At 41.8% G+C, this 21,837-nt stretch overlaps 1 protein-coding gene across 3 annotated transcripts in view; it reads left to right on the top strand.

Annotated features, from left to right (window-relative positions):
• The first annotated feature begins 3,190 nt into the window (after positions 1 to 3,190).
• BMPR1B (bone morphogenetic protein receptor type 1B) overlaps positions 3,191 to 21,837 on the top strand; it is a 62,725-nt gene continuing 44,078 nt past the window's right edge. Inside the window, exon 1 of one of the 3 annotated variants that reach the window (XM_056106625.1) lies at positions 3,191 to 3,290. In XM_056106625.1, coding sequence (XP_055962600.1) covers positions 3,256 to 3,290 — 35 coding nt within the window. In that variant the 5' untranslated portion in view covers positions 3,191 to 3,255. The remainder of the gene's footprint in view (positions 3,291 to 21,837) is intronic. The other 2 variants (XM_056106623.1, XM_056106624.1) reach the window with 2 other exon arrangements.

A 21,837-nucleotide genomic window follows, 5' to 3' on the forward strand; every position in this document is an offset into this window, starting at 1 on the left:
TATTTAATATTTAAAAGTTATTTTTATGGAATCACAGTGAGTACACATTTACAAAGTTGTTTGTAATTTTGTAATTTTGTAATATGATTGAGTCCTGGTTATATAATATTCTAACACCTGTCTCTTCACCAGTGCACATTTCCCACCACCAATGACCCCAGTTTCCCTACTCCTGCCCCCCCACTGCCTCTATGACAGGTACTTTTCTTCTCTCGCCCTCTTTCCCTTCCCACCTCTTCTCTCTCTCTCTCTTTCTCTCTCTTTTCATCTTTAAAAAAATTTTAAAAGTGAGACATCATGAGGTACAGTTGCAGACTTACACATCTTTGTGCTTGGGTTTCAATTATACAATGATCAAATACCCATCCCTCCACTGGTGCCCATTTCCCACCACCACGGATCCCAGCATGCCTCCCACCCCCCCAACCCCCATCTCTCTCTCTCTCTCTTTCTCTCTCCTTTTGGGGCTTATGTTTTACAATATAGAGACTGAAAGGTAGCCAGGTGTATTTCTTTACCTACTTCAACACTCAGTTCCTGTCCAAGTGATTATTTCCAATTATTTAAGATTTTGAATGTCTTTATTATTGGTATTTGTGAGTGCTGAATATAAACCCTTTATCTGATGTGTTTATGCAAACATTTTCCCCATTCAGTTAGCTCTCTTTTAGTTTTAATCTGTTACTTTTGCTATGCAGAAATTTTTTAACTTGATGTCGTCCCATTTGTTTATTTTTTTATTCTGTTGTCTTTGCCAGTGACATTGTGTTATTGAAGACTCCTTTGAGGTCTAGATATGAATGCATTTGCTTATATCTTCCTCGGTGTATTTTATGATCTCAAGGTCTATTTTGAATTGACTTTTGTGCAAAGAGTCAATGGATCCGGCTTTAATTCTTAAAAGTGGTTATCATGTTTCCAGCACCATTTGTTGAAGAGGATGTTTTTATTCCATTTTATGCGTTTAGTTGACTATATATATGGGGATTTGTCCTTGGATATTCTATTGTGACCATTCTTGGACATTCTAATCAATCCAAGAGCATGGGAAATTTTTTCTTTTCCTAAAGTTTTCTATTTCTTTCTGAACTGTTTTGACATTTTCATGGTATTGATCTCTAATTTAGCTTATATTGAAAAATATGGTTGTAGGGGATCCATTAAATATGCCTAGCTGGTTTTATACTTTTGAAATTTGTCTCTCATTTTTTTCATATTGACCAGCATAACTAATTTTTGGTTATATGTGAAGGACAAGGTAGCTATATTCACAATTCAGAGACTTTATGGAGTTATCTGCAGAGAAATGTTCATATTTATCTTTCTTTGTTTAAGAAAGAAAAATAAAACAGAGGAAATGGAAAAACCATTTCTGTATCTCTCAGAAAGCTACTGTACTGGCTCACCTTTTGGGTAATTTTTTAATTTGGAGATGAACCCAGATCTCTCACCGGTGAGAGATCTCTTCCACTGAGCACACCTTAGGCCAGGTTTATTATTTTTAAATGCTTTGTGATTTAGAGGCTTTGTTTTCCAGTCAGCTAATATTTGCCTTGCCAGACCTTTCGCATTTCTTGGGCTGATCTTGGAAAACAAGAATTGCCATGAGATCTCAAGGCATCAGCTTAGTGGAGATATCGGGGCTGTGAGTTTACCAGATGACTGGAGTCTGATAACCGTCCCTTGGTTGCTGTGCAGAGTCGAGGTGAAGAATGAGGCTTTGGTGAATGCTTTCTTTGAAGACTCCCCTCTACTCTGAAAACCCCTTCTTCATGAAAAAGGGGTTGAGGTACTTTTACAATAACAGAGCCTGTCCCGTTGATTGAACTCTAAACCATTCCCACCCACACCATAGCTATTCTGCTGCTCAGTGGTGTGGAAGTCATCCTGAAGAGGGAGCAGAATGTCTTGGGTCATTCAGAAATGGAAACTCACAAACAGAGCCCACTGGAGACTGTTCTCTGGGCAAAAATCAAAGCACCCACGATGTACACCATTCTGATGGATGCCGGATACAAAACCAAACACCGTATCCCACAATTCAACTTCGCTGTTCTCCACTCCTTTCCACTCTGGAGTCTTAGCTTTTTGCCTTTTTTCAATTTTTAGGGAGAGAAAACTCGGCCTCTCTTAATACTTAATGAATATTTATGAGGCCTTTCATCCATTAAAGGCTCATTAAAATTCACTTTGAAAGAACAGAGATAAAAACACTTTTTATGACCACAGCAAAATGTGGTGGCAAGGAGAAACTCACATGTTTCCTCATGAATTAAGTCAAAATACTGCACAAATGAACCCAGATTCTGTTTTAAAAATAAGATATTGGGTATAGCACATGCATCCGATTATTATGTGGTAGTTGTGGCAAGGGTTTGCCTGATTTTCCTTTTCTGAAGAACTCGGAAATCCTCCTTATAAAATGTCACATTAAAATGGGTCTCAGTAGGTGATCAGGCTTTGGAGTAGGGCATTTTGGTGGAAGTTTGTTTGAACTCTTTAGAGCTCTTATATAACTTCGACCAAATTCTCTCGCTGCCTCCGTGTTGCTGTTGTAATTTAGGGGAAATGAAACCCATGACCATTCAGCTTGCTGGAAGAAGCATCTGAGTCAAAACATGTAAAGCAATTAGAGCAGCGCCTGGCGCCTGGATTTTCTTGTCCTTGAGAAAAATTTCGTTCCAATTTACACTTCTTGGACCTAGGTAGGGCCTTTGGGAATGCCAGAGATGATACTGAGGAAGAGGAAGTGAACTCGCTCTTCTGGTGGAATGCGAGGGGAGGGAGTATTTTAGCTCCATTCTTCATTTCTGTTTTTTTTTTCCTTTCTTTCCTACCAGAATCCCAACACCCTTTGTACTGCTAATACAGAGATCTTAGATTTCAGTTGTTCATTTTGTCTAAATATGGCACACGAAATATAGAGTGCCTAAAAGTACATTCGCTTTCTTTCCAAAGCACAGTCTTTTATGAAAAAAGAGCTTGCTGGTGCTGACAAACTAGAGAAGGGATACCATTTTTTTTATTGTTACTCCTTGTAAAATAATTGTTTTTGGATAAAGGGGATAAAGAAATATCTTCACATCAAATCAGACAAAGAACTAGAAAGTTCCATGTCAGCGCTCTGATTTTAACTATCCAATATAAATATCTCTGGGAGCTAACAGATAAGTAATCCATTCACACGTTTCTCTTTCCAGGCAGTGTAAACATTTGCAAAAGCTGGAATCCCAAACTCTGTGATTCTGCTGATAAATGTATTCCTCTAAAGACCATCCTCGGATTCTCAAGTAAGTTGCCATCGTAGTTTACACAATGTAGTTTGGGAGGTTAAATTTGTCCTTGTCAAGTGCTGAGTGCTGCTATTTAACTCAAACCTTATCTTTAAGACATGCCTCATAAATTTAATTATAATTAGTCATAGTTTCTACTGGAATTTTTACTGCTTTTCCCATCTGTTCTTGGAGTCTGTGCAAGGTGTTTTATTGATTTCATAGTGACTGAGTTAACTTGCACTTTTAGTAAGCTAGTGTCTTTTGGGAAACATCACTGTGGTTTTTGATGACAGTTTAAGGAGATGAAAGGAGTCACCGCAATCCATCACACGGTCCTCACAGGAGGATACTTACTATCACGTGTTTTGTATTTTTACAAGTGTCATGCATCTTAGAGGATTAGTAACGATTCCAGTGGCAGGACATTGGTCTGCTCACTATTTGAGGGTGACTGTGTCCAAGAATGCTGACCCCAGTCTTTGATTGTCGCTAAATTTGTCATCACAGTTCTTAGCCCTTTAGTCCTAACCTGGGACCAGAGAGGCAGCACTTAGGACACGCAGCCGTGTGAGAGATTCCCTAGGTCTCCCGGCCATGGGTGCAGACACCTTGGCTGTGCCCCACGGCTCCTGGTCTTAGCTGGGTGTGGCCTATCCCTCCCTCCTGCCATCCAGCCATGACCGTTTCTTTTCCTTATAGGATCAGAATCATTAAGTTGTCCAATGTCAAGAAAGAAAAGGAGGTCCAGATGTCGAATTATAAGTGTCCCGAAACTGTAAAACAGACTCTGTAAAGCTCTCTCTTTCTTCTTTTTTTCTTGGCAGGGGAGAGGGAATGATGGGGATGGAGTGACCATTAGTGTGTTCAGAAAACATTCCCTTAATCCCTGAATCGAGTGCCAGGAAAAAAATGTTTAGTAAATATGCTGACATCTTCCCAAGGGCTCTGCCTTTGTGCTTCACGACCCCCCACTTCACTGTGTACGCAGTAAAATTTCAGAACAAACTGAGGCTTTGCTTGGAGAAATGGGCTTATTTCATATTCTGAAGGAATTTGTTCCAACTTCACATTCATACATATGAATATTCATATTGATAATATGTTTGAGAAAAGTCTTACAGTTCAATTAGTTTGACCATTTTATTTATTTTGCTTTTTGGGTCACACCCGGCGATGCTCAAGGGTTAACTCCTTGCTCTGTACTCAGGAATCACTCCTGGCAGAGCTCAGGGAACCATATTTGACGCTGGGAATTGAACCCTTGTCGGCTGCGTGCAAGGCAAATGCCCTACCCGCTGTGCTATTGCTCCAGCCCTCTCGCTTGTCCATTTGAATAGGAGATATATTTGCTGCTCTAAATCCACTTTGGAAGGCTATAATCTACCATTAAAAGCATTTTTAAACTTGAAATCTTAAATGTCTGTCTTTCAAAAGTTTGCCAGGAGGCTTCCAGGGAGGGTGTGCCTGGCCTCCCATTCAGTCGGCTGCAGAGCCAGGCTGCTCTGCACCGTCAGGCCTGAGTCTGAGCCTTCAGATCTGCAGACACAAAGGTCCTGCTAGGACGGACTCCCCAGACGCCCAAGCACTGCCTGGGAGTCTCCACCCAAACAAAGAGGTTACAGAGAAAGCACCGCATGGAGGATGTCTCATACCTCTGACACCATGCATGAGCACCACAGCCAGGAAGTGCATCCCTGGGGGACAAGGTGTGAGCCTTCCAGGAGCCCATAACACACCCATCCTGGTAGGTGACTCCTGGCAGCACCACGGCAAGGATGTGTGAGGGGCACCATTTGCCCCACTCACCACAGTGACATAATCAGTGAGTCGGTCACAGGACAGGGGCTGCAGAAGGTGGAATAAAAACAATCCAGGTGAACATAATTTTCACCAAAACTAAAATCAGAGTTGCTGCATGCTTAAACCACTTAAATTCACACTAAAATTCCGTGGTGACCAGTTTCTGGTGATTTTGTTCTCTTCTGTAAAGAGATTCCCATGGGAAGTCTTGTTCTAAGCATTCTCTGTGTGTATGGAGGTTGGATATATATATATATATATATATATATATATATATATATATATATATATATATTTGCTTTTTGGGTCACACCTGGCGATGCACAGGGGTTACTCCTGGCTCTGCACTCAGGAATCACTCCTGGCGGTGCTCAGGGAACCATATGGGATGCTGGGAATCGAACCCGGGTCGGCCATGTGCAAGGCAGATGCCCTACCCACTGGGCTATTGCTCCAGCCCCCTGGATATATTTTTTGATGCCTCAATGATAATCATTTAGATTATTCATCAGTTGGGGGACCCATGTATAGAAACTCTATCAAGGACAGCAATTGATAGGGCAGAGAGTTCGTCAGCAACTGTTCTTCGGTATCTCCTGTACAACTTGAGAAGGTTTCATGGAAACCAAGAGGGATGCATATGGTATTGTTTATAAGGACGTGACAGAGGGCGTCAGAGAGTTAGCATTTGTGGATCAAAACAGAGTTATGGCCAAAGTTAAATGGCATTGATGAGGAAGGGGAGGGTAGGCTGTGGAGGCTGGAGTGATAAATCACTCGTGAGTCACATGGGCTCCAAGACGTCCTACGGGCTGTGGAACCAACTGGGACAGACGTTTGTTTATTCATTTCTATATTTATGTTTGGCTTTTTGAACCTACTCCTGGTGGTGCTCAGGGCCTTTTCCTTGCTTTGCACTCAAGGGTCACTTCTGTTGGTGCTTTGGGGACTGTATGTGGCGCCCGGGATTGAACTGAGGGTGACCACATGCAAGCGCCACTTCCGGTGCTTTTGCTCTGGCCCCTGATTGGCTAATTTTGCTCCAGCTTTTTTTGTTCTGCAAGCACCTGTCAGCAGTGCTCCTTGCAGAAGGCAGAGGGAGAGGGACCGAAGGACCTGCAGTGGCAGTGCCTAGGTCAGGGGGGAGAGCGAAAGGGAGCAGTGCTGTACAGGCCAGAGAGCTCGGGATGAGGGGAGCCTGTGCTCACCACCAGGAAGAAAGCAGAACTCACCCAGAAGTATAAGCAAATGACAGCAGCCACCGCCTCCTCCTCCTCCTCTTCATCCTCTTCCTCCTCCCCCCCCCCTCCTGGTGCTTGTTGTTTTGTATTATGTGATTGAGGTGAAGCATTTATGAGGGGGAGTAATAATCTCAGCTCAGCCCTCAGATCCCCCATCATCCTCAGTCATCTATGAAGATGGCCCTAATTCTGCAAAGGTTCATATTAAATGGACCAGAGAGGCAGACGGAGGGGACGGGCCACAGTTCAGGGGTGCAGGAGCACTGTTATGGGATCAGCTGTCCTGGGGAGGGCCCCCTGCAGCGTAGCTGTTGTCAACAGCCTGTGAGGGGTCCTCAGGGGTTGTCGTCACAGTTCTCCCCAGGGACCTTTGACCCACACGCGCTGCCACTGTCCCCCAGCCTGTTAACCTAGAATGGAATTGAAGTGAGGCAACTATGTTTCTGGAGTTTGAAAAGTTTATGGATATTGGCCAAAAGTGTGTCAGGAAATCCAACTGCTTCTTAAATTTTATTTTCAAGTTGTTTTCCAAAATGGGTATGCTTACCAAGTAGCAATGGGTATATGTTTATTGATTGAATAGCAAGTCCACAATAAAAACACAGACACACCTGAAAGCATCACAGTCATTAATACACATGGTCATTATAAGAGTGTGAGAATGGTCCTTGAACTCGAGTCAGTGGTCCTCAAAACATTTGAATAGGGAGATGCTGAATATTCCTCGTCAGACAAATCAGCTCACGCCCGCAGTTACCTCATGCACAGGGGTTACTCCTGGCTCTACACTCAGGAATTACCCCTGCGGTGCTCAGGGGACCATACGGGATACTGGGAATCAAACCCGGGTTGCCCGTGTGCAAGGCAAATGCCCCACCCACTGTGCTATTGCTCCAGCCCCCAATGAGAAATATTTCTAAATTAAAATCCCCTTTAGGGCCAAGAGATAGTACTGTGGTTAATACACCCACTTTGCTTGCAGCTGATGCAGGTTTCATCCCTGACACTACACAGGGTCTTCCAAGCCCCAGGGGTGATCCCTGAGCACAGAGCCAGAAGTAACCTGAGTGCTCAAGATTAGGACCCCCCCCAAAATAAAAAATAAACAACCCCCACCTCCAAACATAAACAACCTTAACACAAATCAAGGTAGGTCACTAAGACATGCTCTCGTTTTTAATTGCAGTTGAATACACATTAAAAATAAACAGCTAAACCAGTCAACCAGTCAAGTACTCAACCAGCCAACCAAACCAAACAAGGCACCTTTGTTTAATAATATCCTAAATGAAGCAGTAAAAAAATGTTAATTTTATTAAACTCCAACCTCTGTGTAAATGTCTTTAATACTTCATGAGAAATATGAAGTACACATAATGAGATTCCTCAGCTAACCAAAGGTTAATGGTTGCCTTGAGACTTTTTTCATAAAATGCAATTTTTATTAAAAAATGCCTTGACAGACTATGGTTTTTCAGACTCGGATATTTGAAGACATATTGTAAAACAAAATGGAGTGAAGCAAACCTGCCAAATCAGGGAAAACAATCGAGAGCATAGTTTCCTAATGCTAAAACTCAGATTTATCATTAAATGGAAATCAGAGTTGTGGAAAGCTTATAACCAAAGAGTTGATCTTCAAAACTGAACTAACCGAAATTCTTTCTCCCTGTGGTCAGAGTACTGGGAAGACACATTTGAATCCCCTGCTCAGCAACGCTTTTTTTTTTTTATTAGTGAGACACCATGAGGTACAGTTATAGACTTACAAATTTTTGTGCTTGGGTTTCAATTATACAATGATCAAATACCCATCCTTCCACCTCTTGATGTTCTCAAAGTATGCTGACTTCATTGGTAGGACTTCAGATTCCGAATCGCAAATAGCTTTTGGGAGACTCGTGTTCAGTAAAAGAATATCTACTATCACGTGAAAAGGCCTCTTGCAGATTTTTCATTCTACAGCGGCTTCTCTGTGTCCATTTGTTCTTCATAATCATCAGCCTCAGCAACATCCTGCAAGAGCATGAATAGCACCTTCATAGGATCAATGGGTTCCACTAGACATAACACATTTGGAAACTCACGAAACAATGCTACTTAACCTTCTCACGTTTATTTATAGTTTTCAAAACTGAAATTCCAGGTGGGGACAGAAGTGGCAGCACACGGACCCTGGGCGAGCTCCCAGGAGAGGACTGTGCAGGATTCACGCCTGTGGAATTCTGCTTACCCTCCCACAGGTTAGAAAGGCGAAGGGCCTGGATTTACAATGGGTGGCCACTAAGGGGCTACCAGTTATCCTCCCCCGTATAAACCATAAGCTCAGTTTCCAAAGTAGCTCCACACAGTTAGTTACACAGGAACTCCCAAAAGGAAGGGAATTGATCAGAAGGGGAAAGAAGAGATCCCCACCACCGGGCCGCCACAGGTACTATGGGAAGACAACGCAGAATCCCACCATGAGCTGGGAGGAAGATCAAGCCCCGAAGCCCCACAATGGAATATCCACACACAAAATCTCTCTGATAAAGAATTCGGAGACAAAATGGTGAAGATAAGCTTGAAGAAACAGTGGAACAGACACCTAATAAAATACATGAGATATGAGAGCAGGAATAAGAAAACTACAAACAGAAGTCTCATTAATAAAAGAAAACTCAGCAGATGAAATGAAAAACTCAATGGGTGCCATCAACAGTAGAATGACAAGGGCCAAAGACAGGATCAGTGAGCTTGAAGATGCAGAAAGCATCCAGACATCAAGAGAAGATGGAAAAGGACCTCAACATAGCTCAAGGTCAGGTAAGAGAACTATGAGATGCATTCAAGAGGAACAACGTAAGAATCATCAGGGTCCCAGAGGGACAGGAAGGCAACCCCCATTAAGGTAGAAATGGTTAAAGAAATTATTGCTGAAAAGTTCCCAGAGCTGGAAATTGCAGGCATCCAGATCCAAGAAGCCTGAAGGGAACCAGCTAGAAGAGAGCCCCCCAAAAGACCCCAAGACATATCCTGACCAGAACTTCAAATATCTTAGAGATATAATACTGAAAATGGTGAGATCAAGAAGGAAATTACATACAAAAGATCATCTCTTTTATTTATAGCAGATCTAGCATATAAAACTCTCCAGGCCTGAGGTCAATGGAACATAGTTAACAAACTTAATGAAACTTAATGAAATGAAGGCCTGACCAAGAATACTTCACCTGGCGAGAGTCTCATTCATATCTGAAGGAACGATACACAACTTCATGGATAAACAACATCTCAGGAAATCATAGACTCAAAACCAACTTTAAAAGGACTGAAGGGGCTACTATAAGGCCAGACTAATCCAACAAACACAACAGACCTCTACAGAAAGATGGAACAAACCCCATGGCAATAATCTTTCTCAATGTCAATGGACCAAATGCACCAATTAAGAGACACAGAGTGGCAAAATGGATTAAAAACTGGATCATTCTAGTGCCTGAAAGAAACACATCTGAACAGTCAGAGCGAACACGAACTCAAAGTCAAAGGCTGGAGAACAATTTTTCAAGCAAACAACTTCAAAATGGCTGGGGTGGCCATACTAGTACTCAACAACATAGATTTCAGGCTAAAAAAGCTAAAAATGGGACAACAAAGGCCAATTCTTAATAATCAAGGGATATGTACACCAGAAAGAAATTACATTCCCCAAAACGTATGCTCACAATAAGGGGTGAGCAAAATAGTTAAAACAGACTTAAAGTAGTTAAAATAGACTTCAGAAACACAATAGTAGCTGGGACTTCAACACTACCTTGTCACCTCTTGAGAGATCAATGAGACTAAAACTCAAGGCTTTGAAGGAAGAAATGGAAGAGAGAGGGCTAGTAGATATATACAGACTTTTCATCCCCCAAAGCCGAATACACATTCTTCTCCGGTGCACATGGGAAATTCTCCACAATAGGCCCCGTGCTGGGCCACAAAACATACCCCCATAAAATCCAGAAGAAAGAAATGACCTCGACTACCTTTTCAGAGCATGATGTAGTTCAGACAGAAGTCAATGACACACAGTAGCAGAGAACTAAATCAAACACCTGGAAACTAAAGAGCTCACTACTGGCCAGCCGGTGGGTTAGAAATGAAAGAAAAAATCAGCATTCCTGGAGAAAAACGAGAACGAGGACACGAGCTGCCGGAACCCACAGGGCACAGCGAAAGAAGAGTATATCGCTGTGATTCGATTGAAAATCAATAAAATGAGAACCATACATTTTAATAAAATGAGAGTATCTCACCCGCATGGCAAAGCCTGGCAAGCTCCCTGTGATATATTAGATATGCCAAACAGATTAATAAGAAGTCTCACAATGGAGACGTTACTGGGCCCGCTCGAGCAAATTGATGAACAATGGGAGGACAGTGACAGTGACAGTGAACTTTTTTATCGACCGATTTATCTTTGTTCTGTTTGTGTTTGGTGTCTCCATTGGCTGCCCTTGGGAGTTACTTCTGGTTTGTTGTTCAAGGGTCCCAGACCCGTCAGTGCACAGGGATCGAACCCGGTCTCTTGCGTGCCAAGCATGCGCACCATCGCATCGAGCTGCCTTTTTGGCATGTGACGAGCTAATTATTCATTTAAATAGATTCTTCATTTTAACAATTATTTATCTTTGGTTTCTTATATTATCAAATTATTCTACTGAATGTCTTATATTATTCAGCAAGTGCTGAATCATTCTGGAAGGATCTTTGCTGTTGAGTCACAGAGAAGAGGGGCTGGGAGGCTGGCATAGCAGGGAGGGTGATTGATTGGCCAACCAGCTTCAAAACCACGCCCTCTTGTGCAGCCTTGAGTCGGGCATACTCACTTCCTGAGCTCAGAGCCGGCGGAAGTCCCAAGCACTGCTGGGTATGACACTGAAACCAAACGTTTTTTAAAAGTCACAGAAAAGTGAGTTTACATCTCACCATTTTCTGCTGATCACCAATTCGTTTTCAGGCAAATAAATTCTTTCAGTCCGTGTCATCTTGTCTGTGAAGTGATAATAGCAATGCTTATGTGATAGAAGTGTTTCGAGGATTAAAATACGTGAAATCTCTCAGTGCTGTAGAGGATGGACAAATACTACTTACTCAACATTCTCCAAAATCTGAAGTGAAAATATTACTACACAAGTGTGCTGAGAACAAAGGAAGTTAAGAAAATGCTGGAGGTCACACAATTGAGAGGTGGCAGAACTGGGATTCTTGAAGTTTGTGACTGTAACACTCCGTGTCCCCCTTCCTCGTAGAGGTGGGCAGGAAGATTGCATATCAGCAAACTTGTTTTGTAGAATTTGTCTCTGAGGAAGGTTCCAGAGCTTCGCTTTCCACCCTGCCATTTAGTGACAAGTCTCTTTAGGAAACACAAACATGCTTTTTTAAAACCTGACCGCGTTTTAAAAAAAGAATTGTTCTCATCCTTCCTTAGCCCGCTTTGATGCTTCCACGCTTGGCCAGATGCAAAGAATTTAAGTATCCCTGGCAAGCCCTGCACTCACCCCTCCCACACGATGCCAGTACAAACAGAGCCCACAAAAACAAACAAGGAAGAACACAGAGAGGTCGTGTTGAACACCGCAGTCGTGGGTTCCATTACTTCTCTGGGTAGCTGATTGCCGAGAAATTTCTTTCAGACCTGAAGAATTTGACGTTTTGTTAGAAGTGTAGCTGAAGTGAGTTGGGAAGGGGGTCAGGACAGACATGCTTGTGGGGGTCAGGAGCCTGCAAGAGCTGGCATAGCCAGCGGGGCTGCAGGCACTGCCTCTGTGCTGTTCCTGAGGGGGCATCACTGTTCCCACGGGGGCTTCACCTCAGACCGAGGACACGCAGAGGGGGATGGCATAACCACCGCCACAGCACCACAGCAGGCAGTCCTTGGGTGTTGCTTCACAGTTTATTTTAATTTTAATATACTGAGCAAATTAAAAACATAAACTCAGATAACATGCTGCGTCAAAGCAAAAGAACAAAATAGAACCTTAGTTTGAAAAGCGTTTGTGTAAATAATCTCACAGTAAATGAAAAATATTTCTTCACAACTCTAATGTGTTTGCTTGATTGGGGGGGATTCACAGTGCTGTTCACTTTTGGCTGTTTGCCCTGTCTTTTTTTTTTAATTTCCTTTATTTATTATTTTCTCCTTTTAGTCATTTCAGATCCATTCTCAGCAAGCTACCAAGCATAAATAATTTCACATGTCTATAACATTTCCTAAAAAAGTAAATGTAAATGTCTGTCTTAAAATCTGCCTGAAATTGAAGTCGGGGATTCTTATTTATAATATCTAAAGACATGCACACAGTTCTCTGCCCAGTTTTATTTGTTTGTAGCCTGTCCAGCGTGGCTATTTCACTCCGTCCGTGACTGGCCGGGCTCTGGGACAATGGCAGACGGGCCGTCCTTGCGCCAAGTTCCTTATGACGTGACTAGTCTTAGGAGTCACTCGAGGTCCAGCCTGCTAGAATGTTTTGGAATCTCTTGGTTACCAGCAGCCACCCTCTCTCCACATGGTTCCTTTCTTTAGAAACCCCATTATCACTCTTGATCACACATCCAGAGAATGTGCTCGTCGGAATTAACCAGACAAATCGCTCCACCAACTAAGAACGGCCATGCACCACCACCCACGGAATCGAGACAGAGTTATCAATCTGTCAGTCCTGTCCGTGTCCGGGCCGGGTGAGGTTGCCCGTGTTGAGTCAAATTAAGCCGTGTTGCTCCTCCAGAGAGCCGTGTGGCTGCAGAATGAAATTTCTAACTTAGAGCGGTGAATTCATCGCTCTTCCTTCCATGAACCTAGCCGTATCCCACCCAGAGCCTGATTTCATAAATCATCACTCTGCTGGTTCCTCCAACAAGATAGCCTAGCAGTTCTCGAGATTCTCAGTGGGTCGCCTGACTCAGGCTAGGAGTTGGCCTCTCTGGCCGCGCTGTCCTGCTACGATCGGGAGTGGCTGCGGGCAGACTCGTGTTTGGTGACGCGCTGTGTTAAGTTCTTACATGTTGATAGAAGGGCACAAAGCACAAACATCTCGAGTTTCTCACTCTGGTTACTTTTGCCTTTTTTTTCCCCCCCCTCTTTGTCTTACAGCTCTTGCCCAGCTGGGCTGAGTCGGGGGAAAGTCTCTTTGATCATAGCCCAGGAAGGCCAAGCCGCCAGGACTGTGTGGCGGGTGGTCTGGGCAGTGCTCTGGGTGTCTGAGGAGAAACGGGATCCGGCGGACAAATGGTGGCTGGTCTCCTGAGACCTGGGCAGGATGAAAGCCCCGTGGCGGGGCCCACAGGGGCACTTCACACCTGCTGCTTCCTATCTGCCCAGTGGGAGTGAAGGAAGCAGACATCTGCCCCCCACCCCCAAGCCCTGGAGATTGTGAGAAGTTGGCGGAGGCCAGAAGACAGGAAATAAGGAAGGACAGTGCACAGGGCTTGGAGAGAGGGATATCCCACACACAGGCGTGGGGGCTCCCATTTTCCCCAGGCCTATGGATTGTTGCTAGTGAAGGTGCCTGGCATTTGGCCCCTAGAGGAGCATTAGAGCGGAGTTTGACATGTGGAGTGACCACATGTGTGGGCCCTGCAGCCTTCAGAACCCAGCACTAGGGCGGTGGGCCCAGAGCATCCAGGCTGGGCATGAGCGCACTAGAGGGGAGCTTGACTTAAAGCTTGTCTGTCCTTAGCTAGTGGGGTCATTTCAATAGTGACCCATTTCGGCACTTAGAGCCTGCTCTTCAACCACAGACAGAGTGTAGAAAGGTCGTGAGCCACTGGGGGAGCGCCTTGGTATAACTGCCGGTCCATGGGCCACATCAGGATGGGCCATGCGTGCTGCACGTGCCAAATGAATGAAGAACGTGGGTTTAGAGAACAGGGACTGCATTTGGCAAGTAGGGAGCATTCGAGAAATGATTAAATTGTGAATCCTTACTGTGGGTTTTTTTGGGGGGGGGTGTTTATGACAAGGAAGTTACATACATACGTAGCATTTTCACGAATGCTTCTGATAGATCAATGTTTTAAGTCAAAGTTGGTATGATTGGGTCTTGAATACACACAATCTGAAATCTGTGATCATTATGTCCTTTGATTGGTGGGCAGATTTCTTTCATAAACATGGTTGGCGACCCAACCCTTTAATGGTAAGCTTTCTTTATACTCACTTTTTTATGGCAACTGTAGGAATATTTTGGGCAACTATGGGAATATTCTGGTGGTCTTAGAGGGACCACATCGTGATGGAGAGGGGGACTGAACTAGGATATCTGGGGATTGAACTAGGATCTCATGCATGCACGTCACGAGCCCCTGAAGTTTGGAATCTCCTGCCCTGACCCAAAACACAGTGAATATTTAAATTACTGTTGTGTTTTTAAAAAGTTTTGGATTACTAAGTACATGGCTATTTATCTTTAGTGTGAAAACTTGTCATTTCATCTTTGAAATCCTATCGCCATCTTTTTGTCTCAGACTGTTACATCAGCAGTCAAAATAGACAGGTTTCTCTAAAATGAAGTGGGCATCAGTTGGAATCCGTTATTCCGAACCCCAGGTTTCTGCTCTCCTAACACCATGTTTGGGAGTGGCTGACCAAAGCTTTCCGAGTATGTGTTCTGTTGAATAACTGATTCTTGTTCAACCTGTTGTATTGTGAGGAAGTAGCAGAGCAGACGTGATATTGGAGAAAACTTTAAAGGTTTCCTGGGAGGCAGCCCTGAGTTTGATGTTAGGACCAGGGGTGCTTTTGAACAATACTGCGAAGGAGCAGATCTAATGAGATTTAGGATTTTTTTCTAAAACTTAGCATTAGTGTACGGTTCCTTCAGGGAACGACTGTAATGCCCACAAGAATGCGTTGGTGGGGGATCATATTCCAGGCTCACCGATGGCTCTCTCGGTAGTTGACATAACACACACCTGTGTGCTCTCTTCCCTGACCTCAAAGTTGTTTTGAAACGTTTCTGACATCTGGAAGTGTGAAAAAGAGCAGATTTTGATTTAGTTTCTGACAAGTACGAAAAAATAAGTTCTTAATGTAAGGTTTCACCTCCATATGGTATCTGTCCTCTGAAAGCCTGGGTTTCTCAAATAATATCTTTTCAATCAACTATGGAGTAAAATCTGAAAAGTTCTTTGGTAGATGAGGATTTTTTCCTTGAAATATTTTTAATATATTAGAGGTATAAATATGTATACGTTTACATCAAAAGTTTGAAACAAACTCAGCTTGGAATTTTGAGGGGTGCGGTCTTTTAGAAATTCTCGAAATAATTAAATTATGAGTGTGAGTAGTGCTTATAGAGAAAGCCGGTCTAATTAAACTTTTAGATTTTATGATTCTTAAACTTATAAATGTATAGAAAACTGATATGATTAAATTTAACTTTAAACTTTAATGAAAACTGATTTTAATTAAGTTTTTTCAGCATTTCATAATTTCTGAGTCTTAGACTGTGCTTTAGCTGACCAATATTTCTTTTCAAATTTAAGTTTCCCATGGCTTGGCACCAGCCGCTTATTCCTTGCATCTATTTAATTGAGTACCTTCTGCTGTTTATCCTGCAATGAAGATAAATGGGTTTCAGCACACTGTTTACAGTTTAGTAGTTCCTGAAGTGAGTCAACATTATCTGCTAGTGTCTACATGTCATAACTAATGATCTCTCTGCTTACACTTTCTCACTAGTGAGGAGCTGTGACTCTGCAAAGACCAGGGTCTGGCACAGTTGTGGAGGGTAGATTGTTTAGGATAGGAAACTGGACTTTTCCCCCCTTATGGAAATGAAACCGGAAGAGAAGTGTGTCTTTTGCCGTTACTTTAGCATGTACAAAAATTGTCACAAAGGGCTGGGGTAAAAAATTATTGGCAGTAACTATTAAAAGGATTGGTTTAACACCAAATTATCTAATAATTAGCCCAAGTTAAATGCTTTTGTGTTGAGTTTACTTGATGATAGAAAATTGGAACCACCAGGACTTTTTTGTATTATTATCAAATAGCTTTGTAGTTTTAATGCTGATAACAAATATTGTTGTCTGCCAAGGAAAATGGAAAGAAAATCAGTTTAAATAGTTAAACTATCATTTCTCTTAAATGGGGCTTGTTCATTTTAAGATAGTCTCATACTTTTTTCTTTAAGAGGGGAAAATGATTATGAGACCTCTCCTCGTAAAGACCCTCGGGCTTGATGACCAGAACAGGGAGGGTTGACACATTTTATATGTCTCTGATTCAGAGAAGAGTAAGAATTCTTGCCTCCCATACTCAATTGTTTTCCTGGGTTTTTAGGTGGAAGAAGGATATTCCTTTCCTTAAATGGGCGCACTGCTCTGAATCAGAAGACATGCTGTTATTTGGTAGTGAAAACCTTTGGAACTGATGTCTTGTCATTTCGGAGAGTGTCTTGGTTTTGCAGACAGTGCAAGAATCAGTATAGATGGCTTATGCTCTTATTCTAATGTGAAAGTTAAGGTCACTCTATAACAAAGTACTTTAGAGTAAACAAACACACACACACACACACACACACACACACACACACAGCGCTCCAGCTGCCTTAGGATATTCTGAGCTAAAATACAGAATCAAGTGAAGAATCAATATTTGAGAGGCAATTTCTTACTCTCTCTCTGTGTAGTTGATTCCTTTCATGGTTTTGTTGTTGCCACCGGTGCCTTTTGATTTTGACTGTGTACTGTGCAGTCCCACATTTATTACTATTTTAAAGGGAATGAAGAAAACAGTCAACCTTAGGACATAATTTGTGGGTAAATACTCATCGGCATAAATGAGGAGATAGGATTTGGATCAAGAAATACCAAAGAGGACAATTAAGGGGAAAAAAACAGTGAAGCTTTTTGAGGTCAGAACCCTTAAAGCTACTTGGCTTTATATAACTAACAACTAAAAAGAAATAATAGCCCTTTGGGGGAATGTTTTGAGACCTTGAAGTTGTGTGTTTATGGAAAGAGGGATCTCTCGAGCAGGGCGGGCCAGACTGTCTCTGTGTGTGCCACCCCGGAGTTGAGATAAGAGAGTCATTCGAACAGCAGAGCCTTGCTGGAGGTTTCTGCTTTGAGTGTCTGCCCCAAAATCAACAGCATTGTTCTTGGGCTGTCTTATTCCTATAAATCAGAGCAAAATTGATGATGGTTCATACTCTTAGCATTAATTTAATGGTCAATTAAGCATAACTTTAGTTTTCTTTTTCTTAAAATATCAAGACTGTGTGTATGTCTTGCTACTCATATACCTACACAGGCACTGATTATTTTATTATTACTATTATTATTTTATTATTATTATTTTACTTTGTATTGTTTTAAAATAATACAGGTATTATTTTACTTTGGACAAAGAAATCAGAAAATAGGGAAACATTAAATAACTTTTGTGTCGTCTTTTAAATTTTGGTCTTCTTTTCATTGGTCTCGATGTACTATATGGAACTTTAAGTGAGCATTCTTTCTGATACGGTTGTATTAATATTAGGGAAAGCTATAAGACTTAATGAATTCTGATGAGAGAAAGGTTTTTGTGTAAACAGCAGTTCCTTTTAATCTGACTGCTTCTAATGGAAGTAGTAGTAACAAAACAAACTTCAATTATTCTATGGAAAAATTCAAATTTTCCATGGAAATTTTATCTTAATATTTTTATATGTTGCCTAGCTTACAACAGGTTGATTTCTGGTTAAGGTAACAAAAACACTTGAAAATCTCAAAATTTCCTTTACTATAAACACATAAATATCGAAATTATATTTTCCTTTTGATATCAAGCCATTTTCTTCACTTCAGCTCTTTCTTGTATTAAAAGATTTTGTTAACCACTTGCCTTCAGTAAAGGCTATCTGTTTTTTTTTTTTGGATAAGATTCTAAATTATCCATTTTAATTGTGTGGGCCCAGATGTTTTGTATTTTCTAAATAAAGTAAAACTTTGGTGCAAGAGAATGGTCAACAGCCCTTTTATTTCAAAAGAATAACAAAAAGGTGACTTCTTTACTGCTCTGTCCAATTAGATGTTGCTTATTTTTGTTTGGGGGCTGGAAGCTATGCCCATTGGTACTCAGGGCTTACTCCCGGCTCAGTACTCAGGGATCACTTGTGACAGTGCTCAGGGAACCATACGGGGTGCCAGGGATCAAACTCAGGTCAGCCACACCCTACCTGCTGTGTTATTTCTGCAGTCCTCCAGTAGATTTAAAGGTCTGTGACTATAGTGATGGGTTTTTCTTCATCTCTGAACCCCACGTGTTTTGAGCCTGTGTCGGATGAATGTTTAAGTGACTCGGGTGTCTTTCGAGTTAATGCTCATTCAAATGAACGTGTCTTCCCACTTCAGCCATCTGTGCGAATGGAAGACCTGGGTCTTGTGTAAGATAATATGGTGGATTTGATAAAGAGGTAAAACGAATGGGGATTATTTATTTTTACTTCCCCAACATTCTAAAAATTCCCAAATCACAGAAGCCAGATCAGCATTTACTATAAACTTCTTTAAAAGTTTCTAAATGTGTCAGGCACTGTTTAAATGGTGTGAAACTGGCTTACTTTAAAATGAACTGAAGGGTCGCATCTTGAAGTCCCATTTGGAATCTCAAAAAACAGCAATATCAAAACAACGCGATTTCTGGGTCTTAAACTGTCCCATTTCTCTGCCTCAGCTATAAGCAGGGCTAGGTTTGAGCCATCTGGGACTGTTACATAATACAGCAAGGCTGGCGACTTCTCCTTTTCTTCTCTTGCTTTTTACGACTTACTCCGATTCTAAGGTTTCCTTTCCCTCTTACCTTGCCACCGTCATGTGGCACACATCTTGAGCAGAGCTCAGTGCCTGGCCGGAATAGCCGCTCTCGCCAGCTTATAATCAAAGGGAGTGCAGAGAGAAACAGCTGAGTTGTATTAGCAGCCACCGCCCGCGTGGCATTTCCCAACTGCTGCATAATACATCACAGGTGCCCGCTCAGTGTCCCCGCCGCCGCTGCTGGGCCTCTCCTGCAAAGCCCGGCCAGCCCGAGCCTTCTCATATCTCAGCCCGGGAACATGGCAAACACACATCAAGCACGCCAAGGTCAAATGTAAGTAGTAGGAGAAGCTTTCTATTTTACAGAGGCTGTTACCCCAACTCCCACGTAAGCAAGACTGGTGAAGCTGACTCTGGTACACACACACACACACACACACACACACACACACACACACATACACACACACGATGACAGGACTCAGGTTTTCCGGGCAGAATAGAACAACCCACAGGGGTCAGGAGTCGTACGTACAGCCATCGCATGGCATTAAAATACACATTAGCTTAGCTCTCTGTATAATAAGGGATAATCTCTACCGAAAATGTAAAGAAAAGGCTTTCCACCCATTCATTTTATGCCATGTATGTATTGGAGAGGGTGAGCATGGCTGGGTCCATGTATTTTCCAACATTGTCAGTTAAGATCAGGTACGTGGCTGTGTGAAGTCCTTGTGGGACAATTTAATTGTACTTTTTGACATCAAGGACTCTTGATACCTATGGCGTTCAATTCCAAATTCATAGATTTTATAAAAGTCAACATTGTTTTATTTTGCAAAGATGGCTTTTTAAAATGCCAAGTAATTTTAAAGTATAAATTAATGTCTTGGATATTTGAACAACAGGATGCTTTGCAAATATTGTTACTGAGATATTAACTTTTCATCAGGGATATTATAAACTGTTTTTGCAAGCTAGAGTATACACCAAAGGCAAGCATAGTTTAGTAATGTATGGCATTTTTGGTGTCACCATAGAAAACTTTGGTATGAAGCATGATATATAACTAAACTATAAACAAAGTCCTGTCTAAAGAACTGCAGATCTTGTTGCTTTATTGGCCCGTGTTCTCTACTTAAAATTCTATAATGACTTTCTAAGATTTATATTTCATACTAATACTTTTGTGGCTAGTTCGATTGTTCTATATTGTTTTACTAGAGATAGATTTTTAAGCTTACTGATGGCGATGAAAGTTCGGAGAATATTATTGTTCTGTGTATAGATGCAGGACACACATTTGTATGTGTGTCTGTGATTATGTAGATATGTTCAGTTTCCCTCAGTACTTAAATACTTGAAATTGTGACATATTTTTATTTTCTAAGTTAATATGCACCTTAAGTAAGGTACTCGTTAGCAATTATTTGGTTTGAGCTATAGGAACTCTTGGTATCAGAGGTTTTAAATGCTTTCCAGGGTTTTTTCTTCTGGGGTGGGGAAAATTAGCAGGAGCAGGTGATTCGGTTTCTGCTTGGCCTGACTTCATTGTCATTTCTATTTTTTTTTGCATCCAAGTCCATTCAAAGTAGTTTCACACATCAAGAAGTTTGCAAAGCTGCAGAGTAAGCTGTGGTGCCGTGGCAAGTTGAGCATCTCCTTTGATTGACTTCAGAGCTCTGCGGAGTGGAGAATTGATAGGAATTACACAGAATAAAACCAGGACTCCTGACCTGGAAATCTGCCAAGCCTGCTCGATTCTTTGATATCATTATCAAAGAGATTTTGGTTCACTTTCTTTTCCAATGGCATGGATTGGAAAAGATGTCAAATATTTTGAAACACAGATATATTTAAAAGTATTTAATCGCCTACTCTGGTATTTTAGGACTCTTGACTTGATTTTCTATTAAATTATCTTTAAACATCAGGGTTATTTGTTTTCATCAAGTTAATGGTTTTTAGTAGAACCTTATTGAAAATGCTAACAACTGAGCTGTGTTTCTGAGAAGTGGAATCTAAGCAGGGGTGTGTAGCTCAGTACTTATCTGTGGAGATGTCCTCCTGGACTGAGATAAAATCCTGACTGCAGAGCGCTGGTTTCCAACAGCATTCTGAAGACCAGTGCTGACCCACAGGTGGGAAAAAGTTGTAAAGCTCTGCTTTCGCTTATTCCCCAAGACTTTCAATTTGTCTGAATACTGTGGTTGAGATTTTGCAGATTCAAAAGCGTGTTAAACCCTGAGGGTCAGTCTCGCTGTTGCTTGTCATTAAATGTGAAGTCTAATATTGTTGCTATCATAATCAATAGTGTGTCCTCGAGTTCCCAACTGCATTATTTAGCTGAAAAGCAAATATAAGTCTATGGGTCATCTCTTCATGTTTAGGTAACAGAATCCAATCACGATTTCTCAAACTATCAAAGAAAACAGTGGGGGTGATTGAAGCTTTTGCTGTTTGTCCGTAATTCCAAGAAAATTGACAAGGCCTTCTGAATGTCAAATGTCGAGGACATTGGCCACTTAATTTGAGGCAATTGCTATGAGCAAGTGTGAAAGAACACCATGAACAGATAAATGCCAGTAAATGGAAATATGGAGAAATCATCTGTAATTTAAAAGTCCCAGTTGCCGTAGAAGGTAGCACATTGCTAGCGCCTTAAATTTAAATGTAATTTTCTTAACATCCTTCGCAGTGACAACCACTGTGAGAGATCGTCTCTCGTTTGCTGTTGTTTTCTTTTTTTC

Source organism: Sorex fumeus, unplaced genomic scaffold, assembly GCF_029834395.1.
Source record: "Sorex fumeus unplaced genomic scaffold, SorFum_2.1 ptg000136l, whole genome shotgun sequence".
Classification (NCBI taxonomy): domain Eukaryota; kingdom Metazoa; phylum Chordata; class Mammalia; order Eulipotyphla; family Soricidae; genus Sorex; species Sorex fumeus.